Below are 22,732 nucleotides of genomic sequence, written 5' to 3'. Positions count from 1 at the left end.
CGGACAACCCTCAGCTACTTAGTGAGGTCCTCCGCAACTCAGTGAGACTCTGTTTCAAAATAAAGAATAAAGAAAATTGAGCAGGGGGTGTAGCTCGGATGTCAGACGCCTCTGGGTTTCAACCCCAGACCCACAAAAAAAAAAAAAAAAAAGAATAGCCAGAACTCTTTTGCTGTAAGCTTAAGCAATTTTATTATTACAAAGGCAAAAAGAAGGAACAGAAATTAGATTAAAGCACTACACCCAAAGGGAGGATGTAGTAGAGTAACTTTTTTTTTTTTTTTCAGTACTGAGGATGGAACCCAAGGACATGCTACCTCTGAGCTACACCTCTGGTCCTATCTTTTTAGTCTTTATATTTTTTGAGTTGAGAAGGGCCTCTCTAAGTAGCTGAGGCCGTCTGCGAACTGCTATCCTCTAGTCTCTGCTTCCCAAGTGCTGGGATTACAAATGTGCGCCACAACGCTTGTCTCTCAGAACAGGGTTTATTTTATTTTATTTTTTATTTTGGTGTACTGTGGTTCCTGGAAACCCTTCTACCTCTGGGCTACACTCCCAGACCTTTCATTCATATATACATATACATATACATATATATATACATATACATATTTATTTATTTATTTGGAAACAGGGTCTTTTAAGCCAGCAAGGCTGGCTTTGATCCTGCGCAATCCCTGTCTCCGCCTCCCAAGCATGGGGATTACAAGCGTGCGCCACCACGCCCAGCTCAGAACAGTTTTTATAAAGATACATTATCCTTTATCTTGCTCAACCAATACTTTTCTGACCCAACTAGACCCGCCTCTTCTCTGGGGCAAGTCTTTTGATGTGGGGATTCACTATCTTACATCTTGTCTGACCAGAAATCTTCCTATAGGTGTAAGCTCAAATCTTTAAGACCCCAAAATGTGTTAGTATCCCTGATTATCTAAGTCAGGTATCTTTTGAAGGCTTGTGCCCTCCTCCCACATCTTAGCCTGTCTGCTAGAAGTCATCTCTGAAATGCAAAGGCCCTGGGCTCCCTCTATTTTCTTGCTAATCAACCTTGGTTCCTGGAACTCTACAAGTTTCCTCCCCTGTCTGAATGCCTGCATGCACCCAAGCTCTTACTTTCTAATACCAAAGCTATTTTCAAATACATTTTGAAGACAGTTCCCAATACCGGCACGATGCGCAGCAGCTTCTGGAGTAAAGGGTGGCAGGTGTGGAAAAGTTGAGAAAAACATGGGAAGTATGAGGAAAAAGCCTTCTGTTTGTGTTGCAGAGCTGAAGAGGGAGGTGTGCATGTTTTAATAATTTGTTGGTTTTATATTTTATTTATTATTTTGTGTATGGTATTTGGAATTGGCTTGAGGGGCATTCAAACTCCAAGTGACATCCTAGCCCCATTTTATTATTAATTAATTAATTAATTAATTTGGGGGGGTACTGGGGGTGGAACCCAGAGGCTTTCTACCTCTGGGCTATACTCCCAGACCTATTTTATATTTTATTTGGAAACAGGGTCTCACTGAGTTGCTGAGAGCCTCACTAAGTAGCTGAGGCTGGCTTTGAACCTACACCATCCTCCTGTCTCTGCCTCCCAAGCGCGGGAATTACGGGAATTACAAGCTTTGCAGTATTGGGGATGGAGCCCAGGGGCATTCTACCTCCAAGCTACACCCCAGCCCTATTTTAATTCTTTCTTTTGAAACAGGGTCTCAGAGTTGCAAAGGGCCTCACTAAGTAGCTGAGGCTTTCTGTGACCCTCGATCCTCCTGTCTCAGCTTCCCAAATGCTGGGTTACAAGCATGTGCCACCACAACCCGTTTCTATTTTTTATTTTTATTTTTTGTGGTACTGGGGATAAAAAACAGGTGCATTCTACCTCTGAACTAAACACTCAGTCTATTTATTCTTTCTTTCTTTCTTTCTCTCTCTCTTTTTTCCTTATTTATTTTGCAATACTGGGGATGGAACCCAGGGGCATTCTACCTACAAGTGACACCTCCAGTCCTATTTTTTAATTCTTTATTTTGAAACAAGGTCTTACTGAGTTGCAGAAGGCATCACTAAGTAGCTGAGGCTGTCCTTGAACCACGATCTTCCTGTCTCAGCCTCCCAAATGCTGGGATTATAAGCATGGGACACCATACACAGTTCCCAGCCTTTTTTTCTTGTGGGTCTGGGGCTGAAACCCAGGGGCATTCGACCTCCAAGCTACACCCCCTGCCCTATATTTTATTCTTTATTTTTAAATAGGGTTTATTTTAAAACAGGGTCTCACTAAGTTGCGGAGGGTCTCACTAAATAGCTGAGGCTATCTGTGAACCATGATCCTCCTGTCTCAGCCTCCCAAATGCTGGAATTACAAGCGTGTGCCACAATGCCAGGCTTTATTCTTTATTTGAAACAAAATCTCAATAAGCTGTAGAAGGCCTCACTCAGTAGCTAAGATCCTCCTGTCTAGAGATCCTCCTGTCTCAGCCTCCCAAGTACTGAGATTTCAAACGTGGGCCACTGTGTCCAGCTTGGTTTATTCTTTTTAATCATTTTTTGCCACTAGTGTTTCTCTACTTTCCCTGTTTTCTGCAGGAAACTGGCTTTAAATGCCCCCTTACATTATTTCTATTTACAAATATCACTATGAAATCTTGAGTTACTGTAGTGACATGTATTCATATTTTAATAAAAGACTTCTTAGGTTTGGTTCTTTTATTTCTGTTATTAGAGATGGAACCCAGGGGCTTTCTACCTCCAAGCTATACCCCCAGCCCTATTTTTTTTTTATTCTTTATTTTGAAACAGGATCTCATTGACTTGCAAAGGGCCTCACTAAGTAGCAGAGGCTGTCTGCGAACTGTGATCCTCCTCTCTCAGCCTCCCATGCACTGGGATTACATGTGTGTGCCACCATGCCTGGCTAGGTTTGGTTTTTATATACATCTCTTTCATTTGATATGGCTTCTGAATATTCTATCACAATTTTGGGAAGACAATGGCAATGTGTTTCACTTGAATCTGAATTTCTAGAATTTTGGCCTTTTTACTTTATGCCATACTGAATTTTTTTCTTCACAGGAGAGACAGGAGGGGGCCCATATTCACTGAAGTTGTGGCATCCAGCAGTTAGTTCCAACCACTACCAGAGGGCTCAGCATGCCTTGTCCTGAACCTGTGGCATCCACGGCAGAGGCACAGAGACCTGAAAGCCACCAGAGGGTGGTGCCATCTTCGTTGATTGGGCAAGACCTCAAAGATGGAGGCATCAAATCTGAGGAGGAACAAGATTCATTCTGGAGGAAGGAAAAAGGAGCCACTGATCTGCTCTGTGAGGTTAGTGAAAGTTAAGGTCAGGGTAGAGGTAGAAATTAGGGATGGGATTCACGGACAGCCTCAGCTACTTAGTGAGGCCCTCTGCAACTCAGCAATAAACTTTCAAAATAAAGAATAAAAAATTGGGCTGGGGGTATAGCTTGGAGGTCAAATGCCCCTGGGTTCCATCCCCAGACCTGCAAAAATTTAGGGGAAAAATTAGGAGTGGGTTGGGATTAAGGTAATGTTAGGGTTAGGGATTAGGGTGTGTGGCTCGGGTTGATGTTAGGCTTAGTTTTGGGGTTAGAATTAGAGTGTTAGGATTTAGGGTTGGGGTTAGGGTCAGGGTCAGGGGTAGGGGTAGGGTTATGGTTAGGTTTAGGGTAGAGTTAGTGTTAGAGTTTGGGTTACGGTGGTTGCTACACCACGGGCTCTACCAGGTACATGGTACCACAACAGATACCCCTCAGTAAAAAGCAAGAGAAACTTTAGGAATTCTGGGAAATCAAAGCTAATTTCTGTTTTTCTCTCTTCACAAAGTTTTTCTAAGCCAGGTTTCCATCTGCTATTATTAAGCCTGAAGAACCACTCTAAGCTAAACGGGTAGAAAAACATTACTCTTTTTGTAGGGGTGCTGGAAAGCAGGCTGGAAGGAGCGCTCCCCCCCTCCCCAGCATGAGAAGTTAACTAGAGAAGTCTTCTCCCATATTAGGATTAGAAATAAGATATTAGAATATAGAGGTAAGATATAGAAGTAAGGTAGGATTAGAAACAGAATGAAGATCCATAAGCCCAGCTGCCCAGGTTGCAGGATTCAAGGACCAGGGCAAGGGACCCACCAGGTCAAAGCCTCTAATCTCCAGCTTGCCGGCCAAGGTCTTTGAACATGGGCCCAGATCCCCATATCTCTGAGCCAGATCAGCCATCAAGGCCATGCTAATCTGCTCTCCAGGCAGAGTCCTCAGTGCAGAGATAAGCCTGGCCCAGCCAAGGTGGGTGGGAAAGGCAGCCCTAGGGAACGAACACATACCATAAGGGAGATAAGCAGTCTTTAGCAGGCTCTGATGTGTGTGGATGCATGTTTTAAAATTATTGGTTGTACTTGTTTGTCCTTGTATCTGATTGGTTGTATTCTAAGGTTGGCGGGCTCAGACTTTTGGTGGGCTCTGACGTTGTAACCACTCCCTCCTGGGGCTATAAATCCAGACTGTGGAGTGAGCCCTGGGTGGAAACTCGACCATAGTGTCTGGGTCTCGACCCCTGGCTAGCCGGGACAGAGCTGCAGCACAATAAACCTCACTTGCATTTTACATCTCTTGTGAGTCCTTCGTTATTTGGGTTGGTGGGCGATTCTCGGACCCTTCATTTTAAAAAGATCAAAGAATCTAATGTGAAGTGATGCCTTCAACCCAAACTTATTTGCAATATATTCCTTCCTTCCTTCCTCTCCTCCCTCCCTCCCCTCCCTCCCTCTCTCCTTCCTTCCCTTTTCTTCTTGGCTTTCACTAAAATAATAGGATTATTTTACATTTGTCTACTACTAGAACAACGCAAAATCCCTGTTCCACTGTTCCTCCTGCAGTCTAGACTTAGACGCACCAGGGCTCACATCGTAGGCTAGATTCTTGTTCTCACTCCAACTCGCTCCTACCCAGCTTGACTCTCTCTCCGACCTCTCTCCACAGAGGTGGACCAGGACCATTCAGAAGATCCATCCGATGCTTTGGTGGCTGCCATGTCCCGCTGGACATTGTGCTGTTTTAGTTCACAGCCCCTCTGGTACAGGAGTGCCCCAAAATCCAGCTCCACTCTGATCCAGACTCCGGATCCAACCTACTGGAAGTAAAAAAAGCAAAGGGGGGGGAGGAGGAAAGGGGGGGAGTGAGGGAGAGGGAGAGAGAGGGAGGGAGGAAGGGAGGGAGGGAGGGAGGGAGGGAGGGAGGGAGGGAGGGGCAGGGCTCACGTGCTGCTCTAGGTTAAAAGTCAGCTGGTAGGCTGGTAGTCCAGGGCTTGGGGGCAGGAGAGCTACATGGGAGTGACTAAGGAGCATGTGTTTCATTTTGGAGTCATGAGAATATTCTGGAATTAGATATCATAATGGTTTATTTATCTATTTATTTATTGGTGGTACTTGGGGTAGAACGCAGAGGCTTTCTACCTCTGGGCTATACTCCCAGACAAAAGTAAGGCCTGTGACATCACAGGTCCTTGCGATTGAAATCAATCCCATGACCCTACAGGTGGGTCTTGTGCTCTGAGTCAGCCCCTCTGGCCTTGCAGCTGCAGAGGCTTTTAGTGGGCAAATTCCAGAAGAACAAAAATCACACCCAAAATCCCTTGAAGAATCCAGTTTTTAAGAGTTTTCTTTAACCCTTTTGGAACTTTTATTCCTAGGGCTTAGTCCAATGTCCTTCTCTATCTAGCAACCTCCTTTGAGCTGAATGGGGGACGAAGTCTGAGATTCCAGCTTTCATACATGTAGTTGGTGTAGGGAAATCGTGTACGTTTATGGTGATTTAGAGGATTTCGATGAATGTCTGCTGGATTTTGTCTGCAATACCATCTGAACGCTTCACCCTATTAAACACTTAAAATATATTTTAGTAGACAGGGCCTAAAAAACAACATGAAGTTTTTATTATATGTCTTTTGTTCTGTCATAGCTATTTTAACCAGGTGGTGTCACCCTGTCTCCAGGCAGTGCTATCACTAGGTGCAAAGGTCAAGATTCCCTCTAACCCTTGGCTCTATTGTAATGATTAGAATGAAGGTCAAAGATAGGGAGGAATTCTGCATTTGTAATTGCGGTAGTTGGGATGCTTCCACAGTATCTGAATTCTGACTAGATTTACATCTTTGAGCAAAGTCGAGGGTGTTTAGAGGCTTAGACAAATTACTAGAAAATTTTCCACGGACTCAGTTTCTCCCACAGTCCTGATTCTTGGGATCCTGTTTTACATCATTGGAGCTTTTTAGAGTAGAAATCTAAGAGCAGGGAGTATTTCTGCCAGAGATGACGCCTCCTTCCTCGGGGCGTGGCCTCCTTGGACCTTGCCAGTGATACAAGCATTTGTCACGCTCGTATATGGTATATGCCGAGGGCGGGCGGTGGCAGTTGACCTCTTCCCAGTGAGACCAGGGATCCTAACCTGGGTCCTTGGAGGAGCTCCAAAAGGCCCACGGTGGTGCTCTTTTAGACATCATAAAAAGGCTCTGTCTCCCCTAAGTGTGGTATGTGTGTGTGTTTTCTGACCATGGCCTGGCTGAGCTCTGGGCTGATGGGAACAATGGGGGGGGAGTGGACTATCTCAACCCTTAAGTATAAGCCTCCCCCTAAGAAGTGCAGTGGTAAAGGACGGAGACATTTTATATTCCTCGATCTGCTCTCTTACTTATCAATGTAGGCACACACAATGAATGCTGGCCCCAAAACTAGGCACCACATATCATTCATATTATCTTTTTTCTCAAAGGGAAAAACTCCAAAACATACCAACTCTATTAAAACATAATACAGAAAATCAGAAAGAACATTTCAAACATATAATCCTAAGTAAACTAATTTTACTTAAAAAAATATTTGCCATTAAGCATTTGATCTGGATTAAGTATAAAGTTGGAGGACAGCAAGGTGTGGTGGCATACACCTGTAATCCCAGTGTGTAGGAGGCCCAGACAAAAGGATCACAGGTTCAAGGCCAGCTTCAGCAACTTAGCAAGACTCAGCAACTCAGAGGGACTCTGTTTAAAAGTAAAAAGTAAAAAAGTCTGGTAGATAGAATGTCCCTGGGTTCAATCCTCAGGACAGCAACAACAATACAGTTAAGTGAATTTATTTTTTCTGCTCAGAAATTCATACTTTACTTAACCTATACTCTGCTAGAAAACTATAGTCAGAAAACAGTAAATCCTTGAAAAGCAACAATTTTAAATGCTAAGAGTTTGCTTACCCTGAAAACAACAAAGCAATAAATAATCCTGGTCTCTATGTCAAGGAATTCAGGTTAGCAAATGAGCTATACTTCAACTAAAGAAAATATCCTTGGCAGCTCCTATAAAATATGGATCCCTTAAACAAAAAAAGCCTTTATAATGTCAAAAGGAAAGCAAGGGGATACTTTCCAACTGCCGTGTTAAAAAAGAGACCTTTAAGAAATGTTTTGAATTCATTCTTATATTCCTGTCCATTTATGCAAGATATAGGAGGCAGATTTCTGACTTTTCTGACACCAAATGCACTGATCGATCGTATCTTTTTTTCAGCTTTGTTAAGCATGTCCTTTTTCAACTTTCTTAAGCATGTCCATGAGAAGCAATGCTTGACCCTAAAGCACAGGCAGCTGATACAGCCAAAAAGCTAAAGAAAGGTAACCTGCCAACCAGGAGCGAGGCATGCGGTGAACACCGCAGATCTGCAGACCAAGGAGGCGGAAACTCAGCAATGGAAACGATTTTTCACTCCCTGCCCAACCAAGTATCTTTTAGAGGGGAGCAAAATACACAGGTCTCTAGGTGGATATAAAGAATTGCTAAACAGAGTCGCGGAAGGTCATTGTTTTGAACTGAGATCCTGCACTGGACCCCGGTGGACCAACCAACACGTAAACGGAGTCACCTGTGATAAATGCCACATCAATAACCACATTTTTACAGAAGCAGAGCAATCCCTGAACAAACCATTTCCCCTGATCATAGGAGATTCCAGGCCGCCTGAGTGGGTGCAGTACGTAAGTCCCCCAGGTTTGCCTCTTGGCAAGAAGTAACCCGAGTCAACCCAGGCCGCTATTTCCAGTGTCCGCCCCTTGCTGCCGCCCACAAACTCCAGGCTTCTGCATCTGCATTCGCCCGGTGGGGGCGCTGCGTGCGGGGCGCATCTCCACGCATTACTGGAGAGCGTGAATCCGGCACTCTGCAGAGAGTTTAAGGCTGTTCACACCGGCTTTCGAGCTCGTACAGGAGAAAATAGAGGGGGAGAAAGGCTCTGCGGATTGGCCGGGCGGAGAGGGGGGCGGGGCCTTCTGTGGGCGGGCCAACCCGAGGCTCCTCCTACCGCAGGGCTTTGTGGTCTCCCCAGCTCAGCGCTGCTCGCCGAGGCTGCCGGCTCCTTCCTACCGGAGCTCGGAGCGCGCACCCGGCCGGGCTGACCCTGGGTCTGTGTCCCCATGAGCTCGAGCCGAGCGTGAGGCTGCTCCCCCGTCACCTCCGGCCGAACCTGAACCTGCGTCCCGCGTCACCCTGAACTAAGCCCCCATCACCTCCGGCTGAGTCTAAGACCCCATCAGCCCAGGGTTAAACCTGACCCCCTCCCCATCACCCCCGGGCTGAGCTGGAGTGTTCCCGGCCGAGGCCAACTCGGCGCTCCGCACCCAAAGGAACTTCCACACTCCCCCACGGTTTTCAGGGCGTCGGGTTCACCGCACCACGGCTGCCCTCACCTGGCCAGACTCGAGTGCTGGGTTCTTAGTCCTCTCTGAAGAACAAGCCTGCTCAGACTCGGGATGGTTCCCCCGGTAGCCCGGAGTAGCCCCGCATCCCGCTCTCCGGCCAGAATAAATATACCTACGAGTCCTCACCCCCTGCCCCCGCACTGTGCTGCGGCCGCCACTTACCGCGGGGGGCTGCTGAGCCTCTCCCCACCCACCCGAGGCCACCGTCTGCAGTGGCGCCGCCCCGCTCCTCGCGGAAGCTGCTCCTCCTGCGAAAAAGCCTCGGACCCGCCGGGCTCCATCGGCCCCACGAGGTCCCAGCTAATGACAGCCGCAAGCCTGCCAAGTCCCAGCAGACCTCAGACTGTTTCATTCGGAACTGGAAGTTTTCCCGCTAGCGACCCTTTCAGTGGATACTGTACAGAAAGGGCGGTTGACTTTTCAGGGTTGCTCTTTTTTGTCTTCCCCACCCTTACAATAAAAAATTCAGTCCTGTAACAGTGACACACAGCAGGCAGGAAAGGGAAAGCTCAATTTCCAGGGTTTTTGGTTCAGGACTTTGTAGATGGAGTCAGTGTTTCCAAAAGAAAAAAAAGTTCATTCCCAGACATCACTCAATCTCCTGAATTAGAGGTGTCTGGAAAGTGTAATTTTGGGAAATAGTGCTAGAATGCATCCACAATTAAGTAATATTTTGGAAATGTGCCCCCCAAACAGCAACCCGAGCTACTGCTGAAACTACAGAACCAGGGTCTAGCTCCCTCTGGAGCTACTGTGCTTCTGGGAGAGGCAGAGAAGAAAGATTCTTCATATAAGGTCGATGACTTTTAATGACAAGCTGGAAGGAGCGAAAGACTATTTTACTGGTCCAAAATGACATGTTTAGAACCATGCCTTAAGAACATAGAGCAAAATCGGGCATGGTGGTGCATGCCTGTAATCCTTGTGCTTGGGAGGCTGAGACAGGAGGATTGCAGGTTCAAGGCCAGCTCCCGCAATTTAGTAAGACCCTCAGTGACTTAGTGAGACCCTGTTTCAGAATTAAAAACAAAAGAACACAGGGCAAGGGCTGGGAATGTAGCTAAGTGGTAGAGCACTTGCTTAGGATGTGCCAGGCTCTGGGTTTGATGCCCAGGAGCTGGAGGAGGAGGAAGAGGAGGAGGGAGGAGAGCAAGAAGGGTGTCTTCACCTGTGTAGTAGGCTAGAAAATGTCCCCTCTCCTGAGATATCAGGGCCTAATCCCTGGAACCTGTAAATGTTATGTGAAACACAAGCAGGGTCTTGCCGTGTGACTAGATCAATGGTCTTCGCACAGGAATTAGTCTAGGTTTTCCAGGTGGGCCCTCACTGCAAGTTCATCTACATATTTCTTTTTGAGAGGAAGGAGATTGACCACCTGGAGACAAGGATAAGGTGAGGTGCCCTTGGAGGCAACAGTTGGAGCTGGGGAGGAAGCAAGCAGCCACCGAAGCTGGAAGAGTCGAGGAGGGATTCTCCCCTAGACCCTGCAGTTGTGGCCTGTGGAACTGCGTCCACACCTCTGGCCTCCAGGGTGTGACAGTGAGTACTGTCATGTCGATCCACCAAGTCGTGGCAATGGGGTACTGAAGCCCACTAGATGTTGAGGAGCAGGGTGGCTATAGGGGAACTCTTTCTTTCTTTCTTTCTTTCTTTCTTTCTTTCTTTTCTTTTCTTTTCTTTTCTTCCCTTTTCTTTCTTTCTCTCTCTCTTTTTTCAGTACTAGGGGCATTCTACCTCTGAGCTATACCCCAGCCCTTTTTATTTTTTTTTATTTGGAAACAGGGTCTCGCTAAGTTGTTGAGAGTCTGGCTACATTGCCAGGACTGGCCTTGAACCTGCTCTCCTTTCCCAGCCTCCCAAACACTGGGATTTCAGGCATGCACTACCACTCACAGTTTTCTCTGTAAGTACCAACTAAGCTAAATGGGGAAAATAACCCACTTAGACACAGCTTCATAAGATTTTAGAACTCTAAAAAAAGTTTCTCAAAACTTCCAGAGAGAAAAATTAGGCCACCTACAGAGGAATGCAAATTGACAAGCCACATTCTCATTAACATCCCTGGCTGCGACAAGAGCATAGAGTTCTTTCAGTTTGGGAGAAAGAGAATTTGAAACAAATTTACATACCCAACCAACCTATCCACCAGCTGCGAGTGCGGAGCATGGGCATTTCACACGAGCCACGAGGCAGAACACTTACCTCTCAGGATCTCTTTCTGAAGTTAATTTGCGTCTGTGTTCCAGCTGAGTGAAGAAAGAGGATGGCAAGGGAACCTTCTAAAACAGGGAGGACACAGAGTGTGCCACAAAAGCATCCCTTCTGAGTAGGAAGATAAGTGCTCCAAAGAGAGAAGAATACTGGGGCAAAAGAGAACTCTGTCGTGTGTGCACGCGTGCATCTGTCACTCTGAACCTCACTGTGATGTGCAATTCCAGTGCATCAGTAAACCTACCCAGCAAAACTTTCTATCAAATTAGATTGAGAAATAAGAAGCTTCCATGACAAACAGAAACTGAAGGAATTTATGTCTTCAAAACCAGCGCTAGAGAAAATACCTAAACCAAGCCGGGCACGTTGGTGCACATGTATAATCCCAGTGATTAGGAGGCTGAAACAGGAGGATTGCAGGTTCAAAGCCAGCCTCGACAATTTAGTGAGACTGTCAGAAACTTAGCAAGGCCCTGTTTCAAAACAAAAAGTAAAATAAAATAGAGCTGGGGATGTATATGAGAGCTGGAATATTGGCTTTGGGTCTGAAGACATCAACTTCTGCTCTTGCTGCAAATATTTTCCCCAAGCATAACAGAAAATTATCTTGGTTTCTTGGTATTCTAGCTTTGAGTTATAGATCAACTTGTATAACCAGCTACTGACGTGTTTGAAATTCTTTACTAAAAATGGTACATAACTCCCTTGTTCTTTTTCAAAGAAAGACAATTTAAACTTTGTATACCTTCGCCAATAAAAGTAAGATTAAAAACTGAGGCTGGGTCTTTTGCTTTCTCCCCTTTCACCTCTTTGAGATCAGAAATAAAGTCTCAAGAGCATTCTTCACTGGGTCATCCTGTGCACTGCTGGTTTAGAGTCTCACTAAGTTTCTAAAGTGCTCCCCAAGTTACTGAGGCTGGCTTCAAACCCCAAATCTTCCTGTCTCAGCCTCCCAAGTACTGGAATTACCAATGTGCACCACAGCATTTGGCCTAATTTATAAAGTAAACTTTACCGTAGGTATGTATGTATAGGAAAAAACATGGAATATACACATAGAGGGTTCAGTACTATCCAGCTTTCTAGTTCCAGGCACCCACTGGGGGTCTTGGACCCCAGTATGTAATGTGTAATGTGCTGAAGCTCTGCCATTTGCTCATTCCAATGAGCTTTTGGCTTGTCTGTGTTCTAATCTGTTCCCAGTACTGCCTGGGCACCTTGTCTGCCAGTGTCCACAGAAAGAGAAGGTTAGTTCCAATGCTCTCCGGGCTGGAACAACAACTCCCCCAGGACAAAGGATGCTAAGGGCTTCTTTTCTTTTCTTTCTTCCTTTCTTTCTTTTTTCTTTCTTTTTTCTTTTCCTTTCTTTCTTTCTTTCTCTCTTTCTTTTTTTTTTTTTTTTTGCAGTAGTGGGGATAAAATCCAGGGGCATTCTACCTCCAAGCTACACTCCCAGCCACATTTTTTAGTCTTTTTATGTTTGAAACAGGGTCTCACTGAGTTGAGAAGGGCCTCCCTAAGTAGCTGAGGCTGTCCGCCATTCTCTGGTCTCGGCCTCTGGAATGCTGGGATTGTAAGCGTGCATCGCTATGCACGGCTTGTTGCTAAGGGCTTCTTGCTGTTGGCAGTTTAGCCATCTTTGGTTGCATGCATTTCCCTTTAGCTCCGTCCACATTTAATTTTCTAAGTTGCTCCTTTAGAGCACAGTTTCTTATAGAGATCTTATGATTTATTGTGTATGTATGTTCACAGAAAGCGTACTGAATATGTATATGCACTGTTTTGCATTTTCCCTTTGTTTATTAAGTAAAGAGAGTTAAATAGGCTACAATTAGAAAATTTCTTTTTTTGGGGGGGGGTGGTCTGGGGATGGAACCCAGGGGCATTTGACCTCTGAGCTACACCCCCTGCCCTATTTTTTATTCTTTATTTTGAAACAGGGTCTCACTAAGTTGCAGAGGGCCTCACTAAGTAGCTGAGGCTGTCCGTGAACCGCGATCCTCCGGTCTCAGCCTCCCGAATGTTGGGATTACAAGCGTGCGCCACCAACGCCCGGCTTGGAAAATTTCTTTTTTCTTTACATTAATAAAGGCATGCGAAACTTTCCTAAATGTTCCTACGACTGCCCTAAAATAGTGTTCTTTTAAACCTCCTCACTTCGTGTAAACATCAGAAGCAAAGCCACTTGGAGATAGCATTGAAGGGCTATCTTTTCGGGTATTAGGAAGCCCAATTTAATATTTAAAAAACCTTCAACCTGAATACAAGTTACAAGTTCTCCGTATGCCCTCCCTCTACTCCTGCTCAATTCTGACCCAAAGTCTGGGCTTCAGCAGTACAAAGATGCACGCAATCTATTCTTTTGCTTTTTTCTTTTCTCCCCTATTTACCCCCAAGTTTTGATATTATAAACCTTGGTCGCTCTCCAGCTCTGAAATAAAATACCAGCTTTCCCTCGCACAAGTGGATCTCTGAATCAGTTCAAAATTAGTGACATGGGAAATTATTTCAAAAGAGAATGGCTTAGGACCACTGAAGTGTTGAAAAGCATTTATTCACTGTATCAGACATAGCAGGGATCTAACATCCCTTTCAGTTCCCTTGTACAACAGCCATGGTGTTTCAGAATGAAAGGGCCTCACCTCAGGTCCAGGGCAGGTCCTGCTTGCTCTCAACCATTTAGAATAATTCCTCTCCAGTTTGGCCTCTGCTCTGTCTTTGTATGTGAACAGAAGCCAATAACTTGCAGTTATTTTCCGAGGCCAGCCCCACACAGAGCCAACGTGCAGAGGCAGACGAAACAGAGGAAAGGCGGGATAAGCTGAGCGAGGACCTTCACTACAGCCAGTGACCTTCCTGTACATTATCACTCTGAATTCTTCAAGATTTGCACTATCTCCCTTTTCTCCAAAACCACTTTACATTTGTGTAAAGAGGCTTGGAAAGGAAAAGTTGTTTGTTCACGATCAAATAGTATTTAGTATCAGAGGCAGGATTGGAGCCCATATTATACTCTTTCTACTACCTTGCTGTATCTATATGATACATAGCTGGGGACTATAAGGGGTCCTTAATGCCAGCCAGCATCCATCCTGCCACTGGGCTACATCCCCAGCCCTAGGGTTTTTAATATTATTAAATTCATAAATAATTCTGGCTCTCTGCCTTGGGACTAGCAAACCCAAGGGGAAAATGGGACTGAGAAGTATTTGCTTCCATAAAACTTAACCAAACATGGGATTTCTAATTCTGGCACACTACCTCTTTCTCCTTTCCCTGAGAAGCTTCTGCCAATATGGTAAGTGTTGGGGAAATCCGTTTCTGAATTGTCACTCCAGGAAGCGCCTTTTACAGCTAAACTTCACCAGTTCAGCCATCGCCCGACATCTGCTTGACTCCCAAACTGCTGCAAGCCTTGAGAGGAGCTGCTGACGTGACCAAGAGCCAGGTCTGTGAGAGAAATCCCGTGGCTCGGATCCGTCTCCTTTTCAGCACTTCCAGTGCTGACTTCAGAGGACCATGCTCTGAAGATCTCCCAGGCACCATCACAGGTGTCAGGTCTTCACAGGGAGTTCTTCTCTCACGGGTATGATCCCCCGATTCATCTGAACCTACCTCATCGTCCAAGCTTGCAAACCCCCCTCGTCCCCAGCTCTGGGGCCAGTCCAGCCTGAGAGAATCGGGGAAACTTGTTCCATTTGAGGACATGGCGTCATCTCAGTCTGCTGGTGCGTGTGACTGTGGCGAGCACAGAGCGAGGCCCAGCAGGCGGCGTTCCTCAGGTCTAGCCATTAGACTCTCCCCTCATGTTCATGAACAGCCCCCTTTTGTGCCCTGTTTGAGAACCTGTGTCCCTACCTTTTTCTCCTGAACTCAAGTCTTTAATTAACCAAGGATTGAAGTCCCTTTTATAATATCAATTTACGTTATCACTTTTAAAGACATAACTAGATCTTTGATACTTTCTTCCCTGACTCTCTAACATCTGTTCGTTCATTCATTCATTCATTCATTCATTCATTCATTCATTCATCCAATATGTTGGTTTATTGAATAATCTCCCCAGGTTTTAAAGTCAGTCCATGGAGTGCCTCAGGTCCTGCTGCGTAGAAACAGAGAGTGATATGGGAATTCTTAGGCGGGTGATAGACTGAGGGAATGTTGCACGGATAGGAAGGAAACAGGAAAGAGCAGGTAAAGAAGTAAGTCGGTGATGTGGGCTTTGAGGTTCCTTGGCAGAGAGAATTACATCGTACAGGCTGTCCTCCCTGTCAGGAAGGGGGCTGGACTGACGCTCATGCTATTGGCCGATGATGAGCTGTGGTCAGTCGCTGAGAGTGGGAATTATGGAAGCTAAGCTTCTAGAGACCAGGTATGTGCTGTCAATCAAGATCAATTCCTCTGGGAAGCCTGAGGTCTGAGATTAGCAGCCAGATCCCATACCATCTGTGATCTGAGTGCAGTAGAATGACACAGGGGATCTGGGCAGACAGCAAAAGCATGTGCTGCACAGTGATACCTAGCAGCAGGGCTGGGCAGCAGGGTCAGGGGAGGATGGACACACCCTCCTTTGCTGTCCCCTCCCCCACCCCCAGAGACCCATTGTGACTCTTCCATGCTCTGTGATGTTGGCCCTGAAACTAGAGTCACGCCCTTGCTCCTGGGGGCTCAGTTGCCTCAGGCAGCACTGCGATGCAGACCATGGAGAATTTTCTCTGCTTTCTGCAAAGCCTCACTGAGCCCTGGCTGAGCTTGGGCTCGGCCCTCTTGGACATGACCCCCTACACCACCTTCGTGGGTGTAGCGGGGCTGCTCCTTCTATACCTGAGCTACCTGCTACTGGAATTGTTTTTACCAACACTGTGGAGAAGCGAAGCCCTCCCACGGGTGAGGAAGCCTGGTGACCCCCGGGGAAAGCCTCTGTTATGCTGGTCCCACTGCCATTCTCAGGATGCTAAAGGAGGTTGTGAGGCTCAGAGGGACACCTCAGATGGGAAGTCTGAGTCTTTAGGGAAGACAACTAGGGGTAGAGGGAGAACTAGGGTTTCCCTCTCAGGCTCCAAGGACTACCTAAGAGTGTAGAAAGGGGATTCAGGATAAAAAACCAAGCCAGGGTTTGTGGACGCACATTGGTTTATCGAGTTTGGTTTCTCTGAAGGAGAGCAGTCTCTCCTGCGCCTTGATCCTGAGCCCCAGTGCCAGGTCAGGTGTCTTCCACCAAGCCTCCCATCATGTCGCGCTGATCAGGAGAATAATGGGGACCTCTGAGAGCCTCTGAGCAGAGCCTGAGCCTGAGCTCTGTTCCCAGGATGCAGGGACCTGAGAGGGAGCACAGCTGTGACCGCTGGTCTCAGGCTCTGAGTCCTCCATGAGCACAGGGCTTTTGAAACACAAAACCCTCTCTTAAGCCTCTCAAAGAAGAAAAATTGAAAATATTTCATCACTTTTTTTTTTTTTTTTTTGGTGGTACTGGTGGTGGAACCCAGGACCTTTCTACCTCTGGGCTATAATCCCAGACCTATTTGATACTTTATTTAGAAACAGGGTCTCACTAAGCTGCTGACAGCCTCACTAAGCAGCTGAGGCTGGCTTCGAACCTGTGCGATCCTCCTTCTCAGCCTCCCAAGCGCTGGGATTACAAGTGTGTGCCACCACGCCCTGCTCATATTTCATCACTTTTAAAGTTTAAAAAGTAGAAGTTTCTATCAAAGGGAGAGTCATGTTACCCTTTATTAATGGGTGTCTGAGCCATTAATGGGTGTCTGAGGAAGAGTATTAGTGTCTCCTTGCCCCTCATTCTATTTTCTTTTTTGTTATCAGAGACATGGCAGAGGCATGAAGAGGAGAGATGCATTTACTAAAGGTACGTTCCTTCTGTTGACCTGAGCTCTCCAAGGGAGACCCTCTGGGCCTCTTCCATGAGCTCCATGATGTTTGAGGATGCCGGCTGCTAGCCTGGCCTCTCAGGAAGCACAGCCCACAGAGGAGAGGTTCAGGGGAAGGCAGTCAGACCTGAGACTCCAGAGTCCCTGTTGGGCACATCTGTGACACACAGCAGTGATGGGCCTTCGCCATGGTGTGCCCAGCAGGAAGGAGGCCACGTGATGTCCAGGAAGGACTCCTGGTGGCTTTGGAGCCAGAACGTTGTCTCCTGTCTCCTGACATTGTATAGAATACCTCAAGGCCTGGATGCTCAGGCACATCCACCACAGGGGGTGGTGGGTGTGAAATCCTTTCTACCTGCGGCCAGGTGCACATGTGAGCTTTCGTAATGCCACCATCGGCCATTTTACCTTGTTGATGGATGCTTGAGGCTTTCTGATATTCATATCCTAAGAATTCTCCCCTAAATAGACTCCTGTGTGATCCCTGTGTTTCTGCCTTGGCTACTTAAAACTCACTGTTCTGGTTTTCCAGGTCAGAGACTACTACGCCAGAGAAGAGCAAAGGAAGCCGAGGAGGGGAGGAGGCTGCTTGCTGTGGTGAAAAGGTGATCAGCCATTTCCTTCTTTCAGGCTCCCTGTCTTCATGGGCTCCACGCGTTTCCCCAGAATTTCGTGCAGATTTCCCTAGTCAAGGGAGGAGTAGCCATAGCAACGGGTATTTGAAGGAAGGCCTTGGGGAGAGGCTCCAGAGTGCTGTGTGATAGGTGATAGGTGCTGAACAATATGTAGGGCTGAGCTGGCTCCAGGTGGCCACCCCCACTGGCCTCAGGCCTCCTTGCCCTGTGCTGGTCCTGGTCACAGCTTTGACTTTCCTGTCCCTGCAGCCCCCTGGACCAGTATCCTGATATTTCTCGCATTCGGCAACTGCTGTGTCCAGACCCGCTCTGCAGGGTGTGCAACAGGACAACCGCCAAGGTCAGTCATCTGCTCTCTCGAGCCTTTCTGGAAGATGCTGAGGACACCACGCCCCATTCCACCGTGGTTTCTGTGGAAGAGCTGTCATCTTTTCTGTCCTCTGAAATGTCAGAAATCTATCCAGGAGGTGCAATTCCAGCTCCTCCACCTGGACCTTTTCCACCTTCTCCCTCCACCTTGTCACCTAAGCAGGTCACCCCCTTAACTAGTTTGCACTCACTCTCACCACTGGGCAACTCTCTGCCACCAAGGTCCACTCCTCCAGTGAAGTGCAAATTCCCGGTGGGCTATTTCCCGCCCCCACCATGTGCTCGTCCCCCTCCCTCACCTCAACACTCTCAGGGAGTCGAGTCAGTGGTCCAGCCGAAAGCCACTTTACCTCTGAAGAGCTCCAGCTCTGGCCGGCTGCCCACTGAGGTCTCCGGGGAGAGAGGCCTGGAGAGCGCAGGCCTGGCGAAGCCAGCATTCTCCTGGCAGCGGCCTCATGCCGAAGACACTCGATGTCCCCAAGAACTTCCTGTGCCCCCTTCCTCTCAGGCCTCTTTTAGGGGGGACACAGCAGACAACAGTGTAGGGCCTGAAGACCTCTCCTTTCTCAGCCCTGATGTTCTGACACTCTCGGAGAGGGAAGACAAAACACAGGGGGATTCCCCAGTGTGGAAAGAAAAGGAAAAGGAAATGGAAACTTTCCCAGAACAACTTAAGCCCAGCTACATACTGCATTCTGAAGGAAAAATGTTGAATGTGGCCACTGGCCACCAGGGCCCAGCAGTCCCTCTTCCTTCTGGGAACAGCAGAGACAGAACAGAGGAGCCGCGTGTGCATCAGCAGCCCCCAGATCCCGAGACTGCCTGGCACCATTTACAACAGAAGTATAGCCAGCTTTTCTGGGGCCTCCCACCTCCACAGGGCAAGCACCTGAACTTCACTGAACCTGCCTCGGGCAGCTGTCCCTCAGCCTTTGTCTGCTTCAATACGATGTCCACCACCTCCATAAGCCATGAGTCCCCATTCCTTTCTCATTCTGAGATTTATCCCCAGTCATTGCCTCAAGCCCTGTCCACATCTGGTTCCCTACATCTCCCTCCTGACCAACTCCTCTCTAATCCTGATATCCAGCCTCAGCCATTTCCCAAAACCCTATCCCCATCTGAGTCCCAACCTCTGCCTCCCGACCAACCCCCGTCCAAACCTGAGATCCAGCCTCAACCATTGCCTGAAACCCTGGCTCAATCTGAGTCCCGACCTCTGCCTCCCGACCAACCCCTGTCCACCGCTGAGATCCAACATCAGCCATCACCCAAACTTGCCTCCCCATCTGAGTCCCGACCTCTGCCTCCCGACCAACCCCCATCCAAGCCTGAGATCCAGCCTCAGCCATCACCCAAACTTGCCTCCCCATCTGAGTCCCGACCTCTGCCTCCCGACCAACCCCCATCCAAACCTGAGATCCAGCCTCAGCTATCACCCAAACTTGCCTCCCCATCTGAGTCCCGACCTCTGCCTCCCGACCAACCCCTGTCCACCGCTGAGATCCAACCTCAGCCATCACCCAAACTTGCCTCCCCATCTGAGTCCCAACCTCTGCCTCCCGACCAACCCCCGTCCAAACCTGAGATCCAGCCTCAACCATTGCCTGAAACCCTGGCTCAATCTGAGTCCCAACCTCTGCCTCCTGACCAACACCAGGACCAGTTTGAATCCCTGCCACCACCTAACCTTTTCCCATGTGGTGCCTGTGGAGTGTGTTTTCATGGACCCCAGGGTGAGATACGGCATCTCAAACCATCTGAACTTCATGACCTGGAATACAATGTGTTGCAGAAAGAACAGGAACGTGTGTGGGGTTTGCCCTCTGTGGTCCAGAAGTCTCTGGAAGAAGCTTTTCCTCCAGCTCCCAGGATTGCATCTGCCAGAAAGTCCTCCAAGACCCACACTGCAGTGTCTGTCCTTCCTGGAGATTATCCCATCGATGATGTGCTTCGGAAGAAACTAGAACACCACCTTCGAAAGAGGCTTGTCCAGCACCGGTGGGGCCTGCCCCAAAGAATTCACGAGTCTTTGTCAGTGACATGTCCTTGGACAGAGACTCCTGAGAGCTCAAAGCCACAGAGCAGCCCTGGCTTCTCCTGCATCCCTCTGTTTAAGCATCAGAGCAGCAAAGTTACAAATATTTGTGACTTGAGCCAGCCTAGAAGCATCCAGGGGAGGAGTTCAGAAATGGTTCCTGCAGTGGGGAAAGTAAAGACAAAACAGAGATGGAGTCCAGAGACTTACCAACATCCCTCTCTGTTGTGTGAGCAAGACAGGCCCCCAAGTAACACTATGGGGTCTCACTCCCCGAAAGTCCTAGAAAGTCACTTTAGAAAACTGTCAGGGAAATATTCAAAGAACCTTGGGGTTTGCCCAAGTCAGGAACAACTTGAAAACTCCATGAAAGTTCACTTGAGAAAGAAGTGTGATGCAATCCATGAGAGTCACACGCCGGGCGCCGTGGACAGATTCCAGTATCCAATCAAGCGGCCTTTGTCTCTGCCTGGGAAGTACCCCAGACGAATCACTCACCAAGACTTGACACCACCATTGTGTAGTAACTGCAGCTGCAAACACCCCCAGCATATCTTATGCCGTGAATCTGGCAAACAAAATATTTTGGAAGCCCATATTAATAAATTTTACATGAATATGATGTGTGGGCTTCCACCCAAAGTCCAGAAATCGATAGAAATTTTTAATATGGAAAAAACTCGCTCACAGTCCTCTTCCCACTCCACAATGCCCTCTGCTGCCATCCCTTTTTCTGAGGTAGAGTCTAAACTTGGGGTCTGCAGGCCTCGTCGAAGAATCTCTCAGTGTTACGAAGACAGAGTGAAGACACTGTATTCATTTTCCACTCCAGACTCTCCTTTCCCTGCCTCCTCGTCTGTGTGCAGGAAGCCAGAGGCAGCCCCGAGACACACACACGCTAATGTGAAGCACGAGGCTGCCAATGACCATCCGAAAATAAAGGAAGGTATATGTCGTGTTACGCCCCAGCAACAAATTGTCATAGTCAAAACCGGAGAGAACCCTTGTGGATCGGCCTATACCTGCAGCCTAACGATTCCCCCAAGGCAAGATGGAGCTGAACCTGAACCAGCTTGTCAGAAAACAAGTTCCAGCAGCAGTGCACAAAGGCCTGAGGGCAAAACGAGGACGGGTGATACCATGTGCAAGCCTAAGAAGAGGTCCAGGGAGACGTCTAAGGCAGAAGAGCACCTTCGCCATCCATCAGATGCGTACAGTGTCTTGACAAGCACCAAGTCAGAGAGTTCCCTTCACAGAGACAAGAATATGAGCAAAGAAAGTATGACCCAGGCTGCCCGATGTCCTTCAAGAATAGTGTTTCCAAATGATCAGGAATCAGCAGAATTTGGCAGTCAATTTTTTGATGACTCAATGTTTAAACTGAAGAATCTGCAAAAGAATCTGCAGAAGAATCTGCAGAAAAAACAACATAAAGACCACACAAAAATCAGGGTTGCTCCCCCAGACAATAACACTTCCCAGCCCTCACTCAATTCAAAGGAAGACACAAGCAATGGTAACAAGACAGATTCCCAGGTGCTGTGCGTCCAAATGGACAACACAAATGTCAATGTGAAGCCGGGGAAGGAGCCCTGGGTCCCCAAGCTTGTTTTCCACCGGGGCCAAGACAAGAATTTACCCTCAGCTGCTAAAGGAATGGCCCGTCCGGACACAAAGCAAATAAGCTTGGTGGAGGGGATGCGGGGTTGGGGACCTGCCAACCCACAAGGAAAAGCTACCAACCTCAAGACAGGACATTGGAGGAGACAGTGGGGAACAAGTCCGCCCCAACCCTGACACTGAAGAGTCAGCCTCCCCCCAAATTTCCTCCTCAGAAACCAGATGAAGCATTTTTTTGCAATGGATTTGTCCTAGTATAAAATGCAAAAAGCAAGAAAATTCTCTGGAAGAAGGCAGCTCCCAGTCATCATCCCTGCAGGGCAGAGGCCTTGTTAGAGGACAGGCGGCCTTGGCTGGGAATCCTGAAGCCCAGAAAGTCTCGAGGGACATTCAGAAGGTCCAAGGGGTGAAACTCGGGCACAGGCTTGGAGTAGAGCGCACCTGCCCCCAAAAGCCACTCACATCCACCATGAAGTGTGGGAAATCTCAGCAGAAGGCAGGGCAGCAGGACCAGGCAGAGCCCCTCCAGGTGCCTCCCTTCAGCCACGGAGCTCTCTGCTCTGAACCACCAAGTGCTGAGTCCTGCGGCCAAGCAGCTGACCTTGCGGGGCCGAGTTTGCCTACCCAGAGGAAGCAGATCAGATCCAGGAACAGAAAACCCCCAAATGTTGTGGCACTGAAGGGCCAGAGGCGCCCCCGACCCATGCCCTACTCAGTCCCTGTGCCCCAACCAAGCCCTGCCTGGAGGTGTCCAGGGTGCGAGCGGCTGGGCAGGCACCTTGTCAGGAGGGGTTTCCCTCCTGCTTAAAGAGAATCCTTATCCATCATTTCCAGAGAGGAAAGCTTCCAGCACCCCCCCCCCCAAAAAAAAAATTATTATCCGCAATAAATGCTCTTACAGGACTGGTGTGTTCTGTGTTGGGGTGTGGGGTGTAGGTAACCCAGAGGTGTGGTGCCTATGGAGAGAGGAGTCGGTTCAGCGCTCACTCGCTGCCTCCGTCGGCTTCTGCATGGTCCTAGTCCCCTGAACTAGGAAGGGACGCCATGGCCCCGAGTGCCCCTCATCCCGGGGAAGTGGAGGAGGTGGCTGATTCCTTCTGAGCTCGGCCTTCCTCTGGGCGAGGCAGCCCAGCCTCCCCTGCACTGATTGCTGCTTATCCTCTAGAGCAGGAAGCAAGATGAGGCTGCACATCTGAGAGAGGATCCAGGACAGGTAGCTGTCAGAACACG

At 48.1% G+C, this 22,732-nt stretch overlaps 1 protein-coding gene across 1 annotated transcript; it reads left to right on the top strand.

The window, feature by feature from the left end:
• Positions 1-15,265: 15,265 nt before the first annotated feature.
• LOC308272264 (spermatogenesis-associated protein 31D1-like) lies at positions 15,266-22,310 on the top strand (the record flags this gene model as incomplete). The annotated part of the gene is made up of 5 exons (XM_080709007.1): positions 15,266-15,327; positions 15,760-15,842; positions 17,373-17,445; positions 17,725-21,651; positions 21,758-22,310. 5 exons carry the CDS (start codon positions 15,266-15,268, stop codon positions 22,308-22,310), a joined length of 4,698 nt encoding a protein of 1,565 aa, XP_080565133.1.
• Positions 22,311-22,732: the final 422 nt, after the last annotated feature.

Source organism: Muscardinus avellanarius, assembly GCF_963383645.1.
Source record: "Muscardinus avellanarius genome assembly, chromosome: 13".
In the NCBI taxonomy this organism is placed as follows: domain Eukaryota; kingdom Metazoa; phylum Chordata; class Mammalia; order Rodentia; family Gliridae; genus Muscardinus; species Muscardinus avellanarius.
The sequence above is the reverse complement of the archived record's forward strand: the minus strand, read 5'-3'. Positions and strand labels throughout refer to the sequence as shown.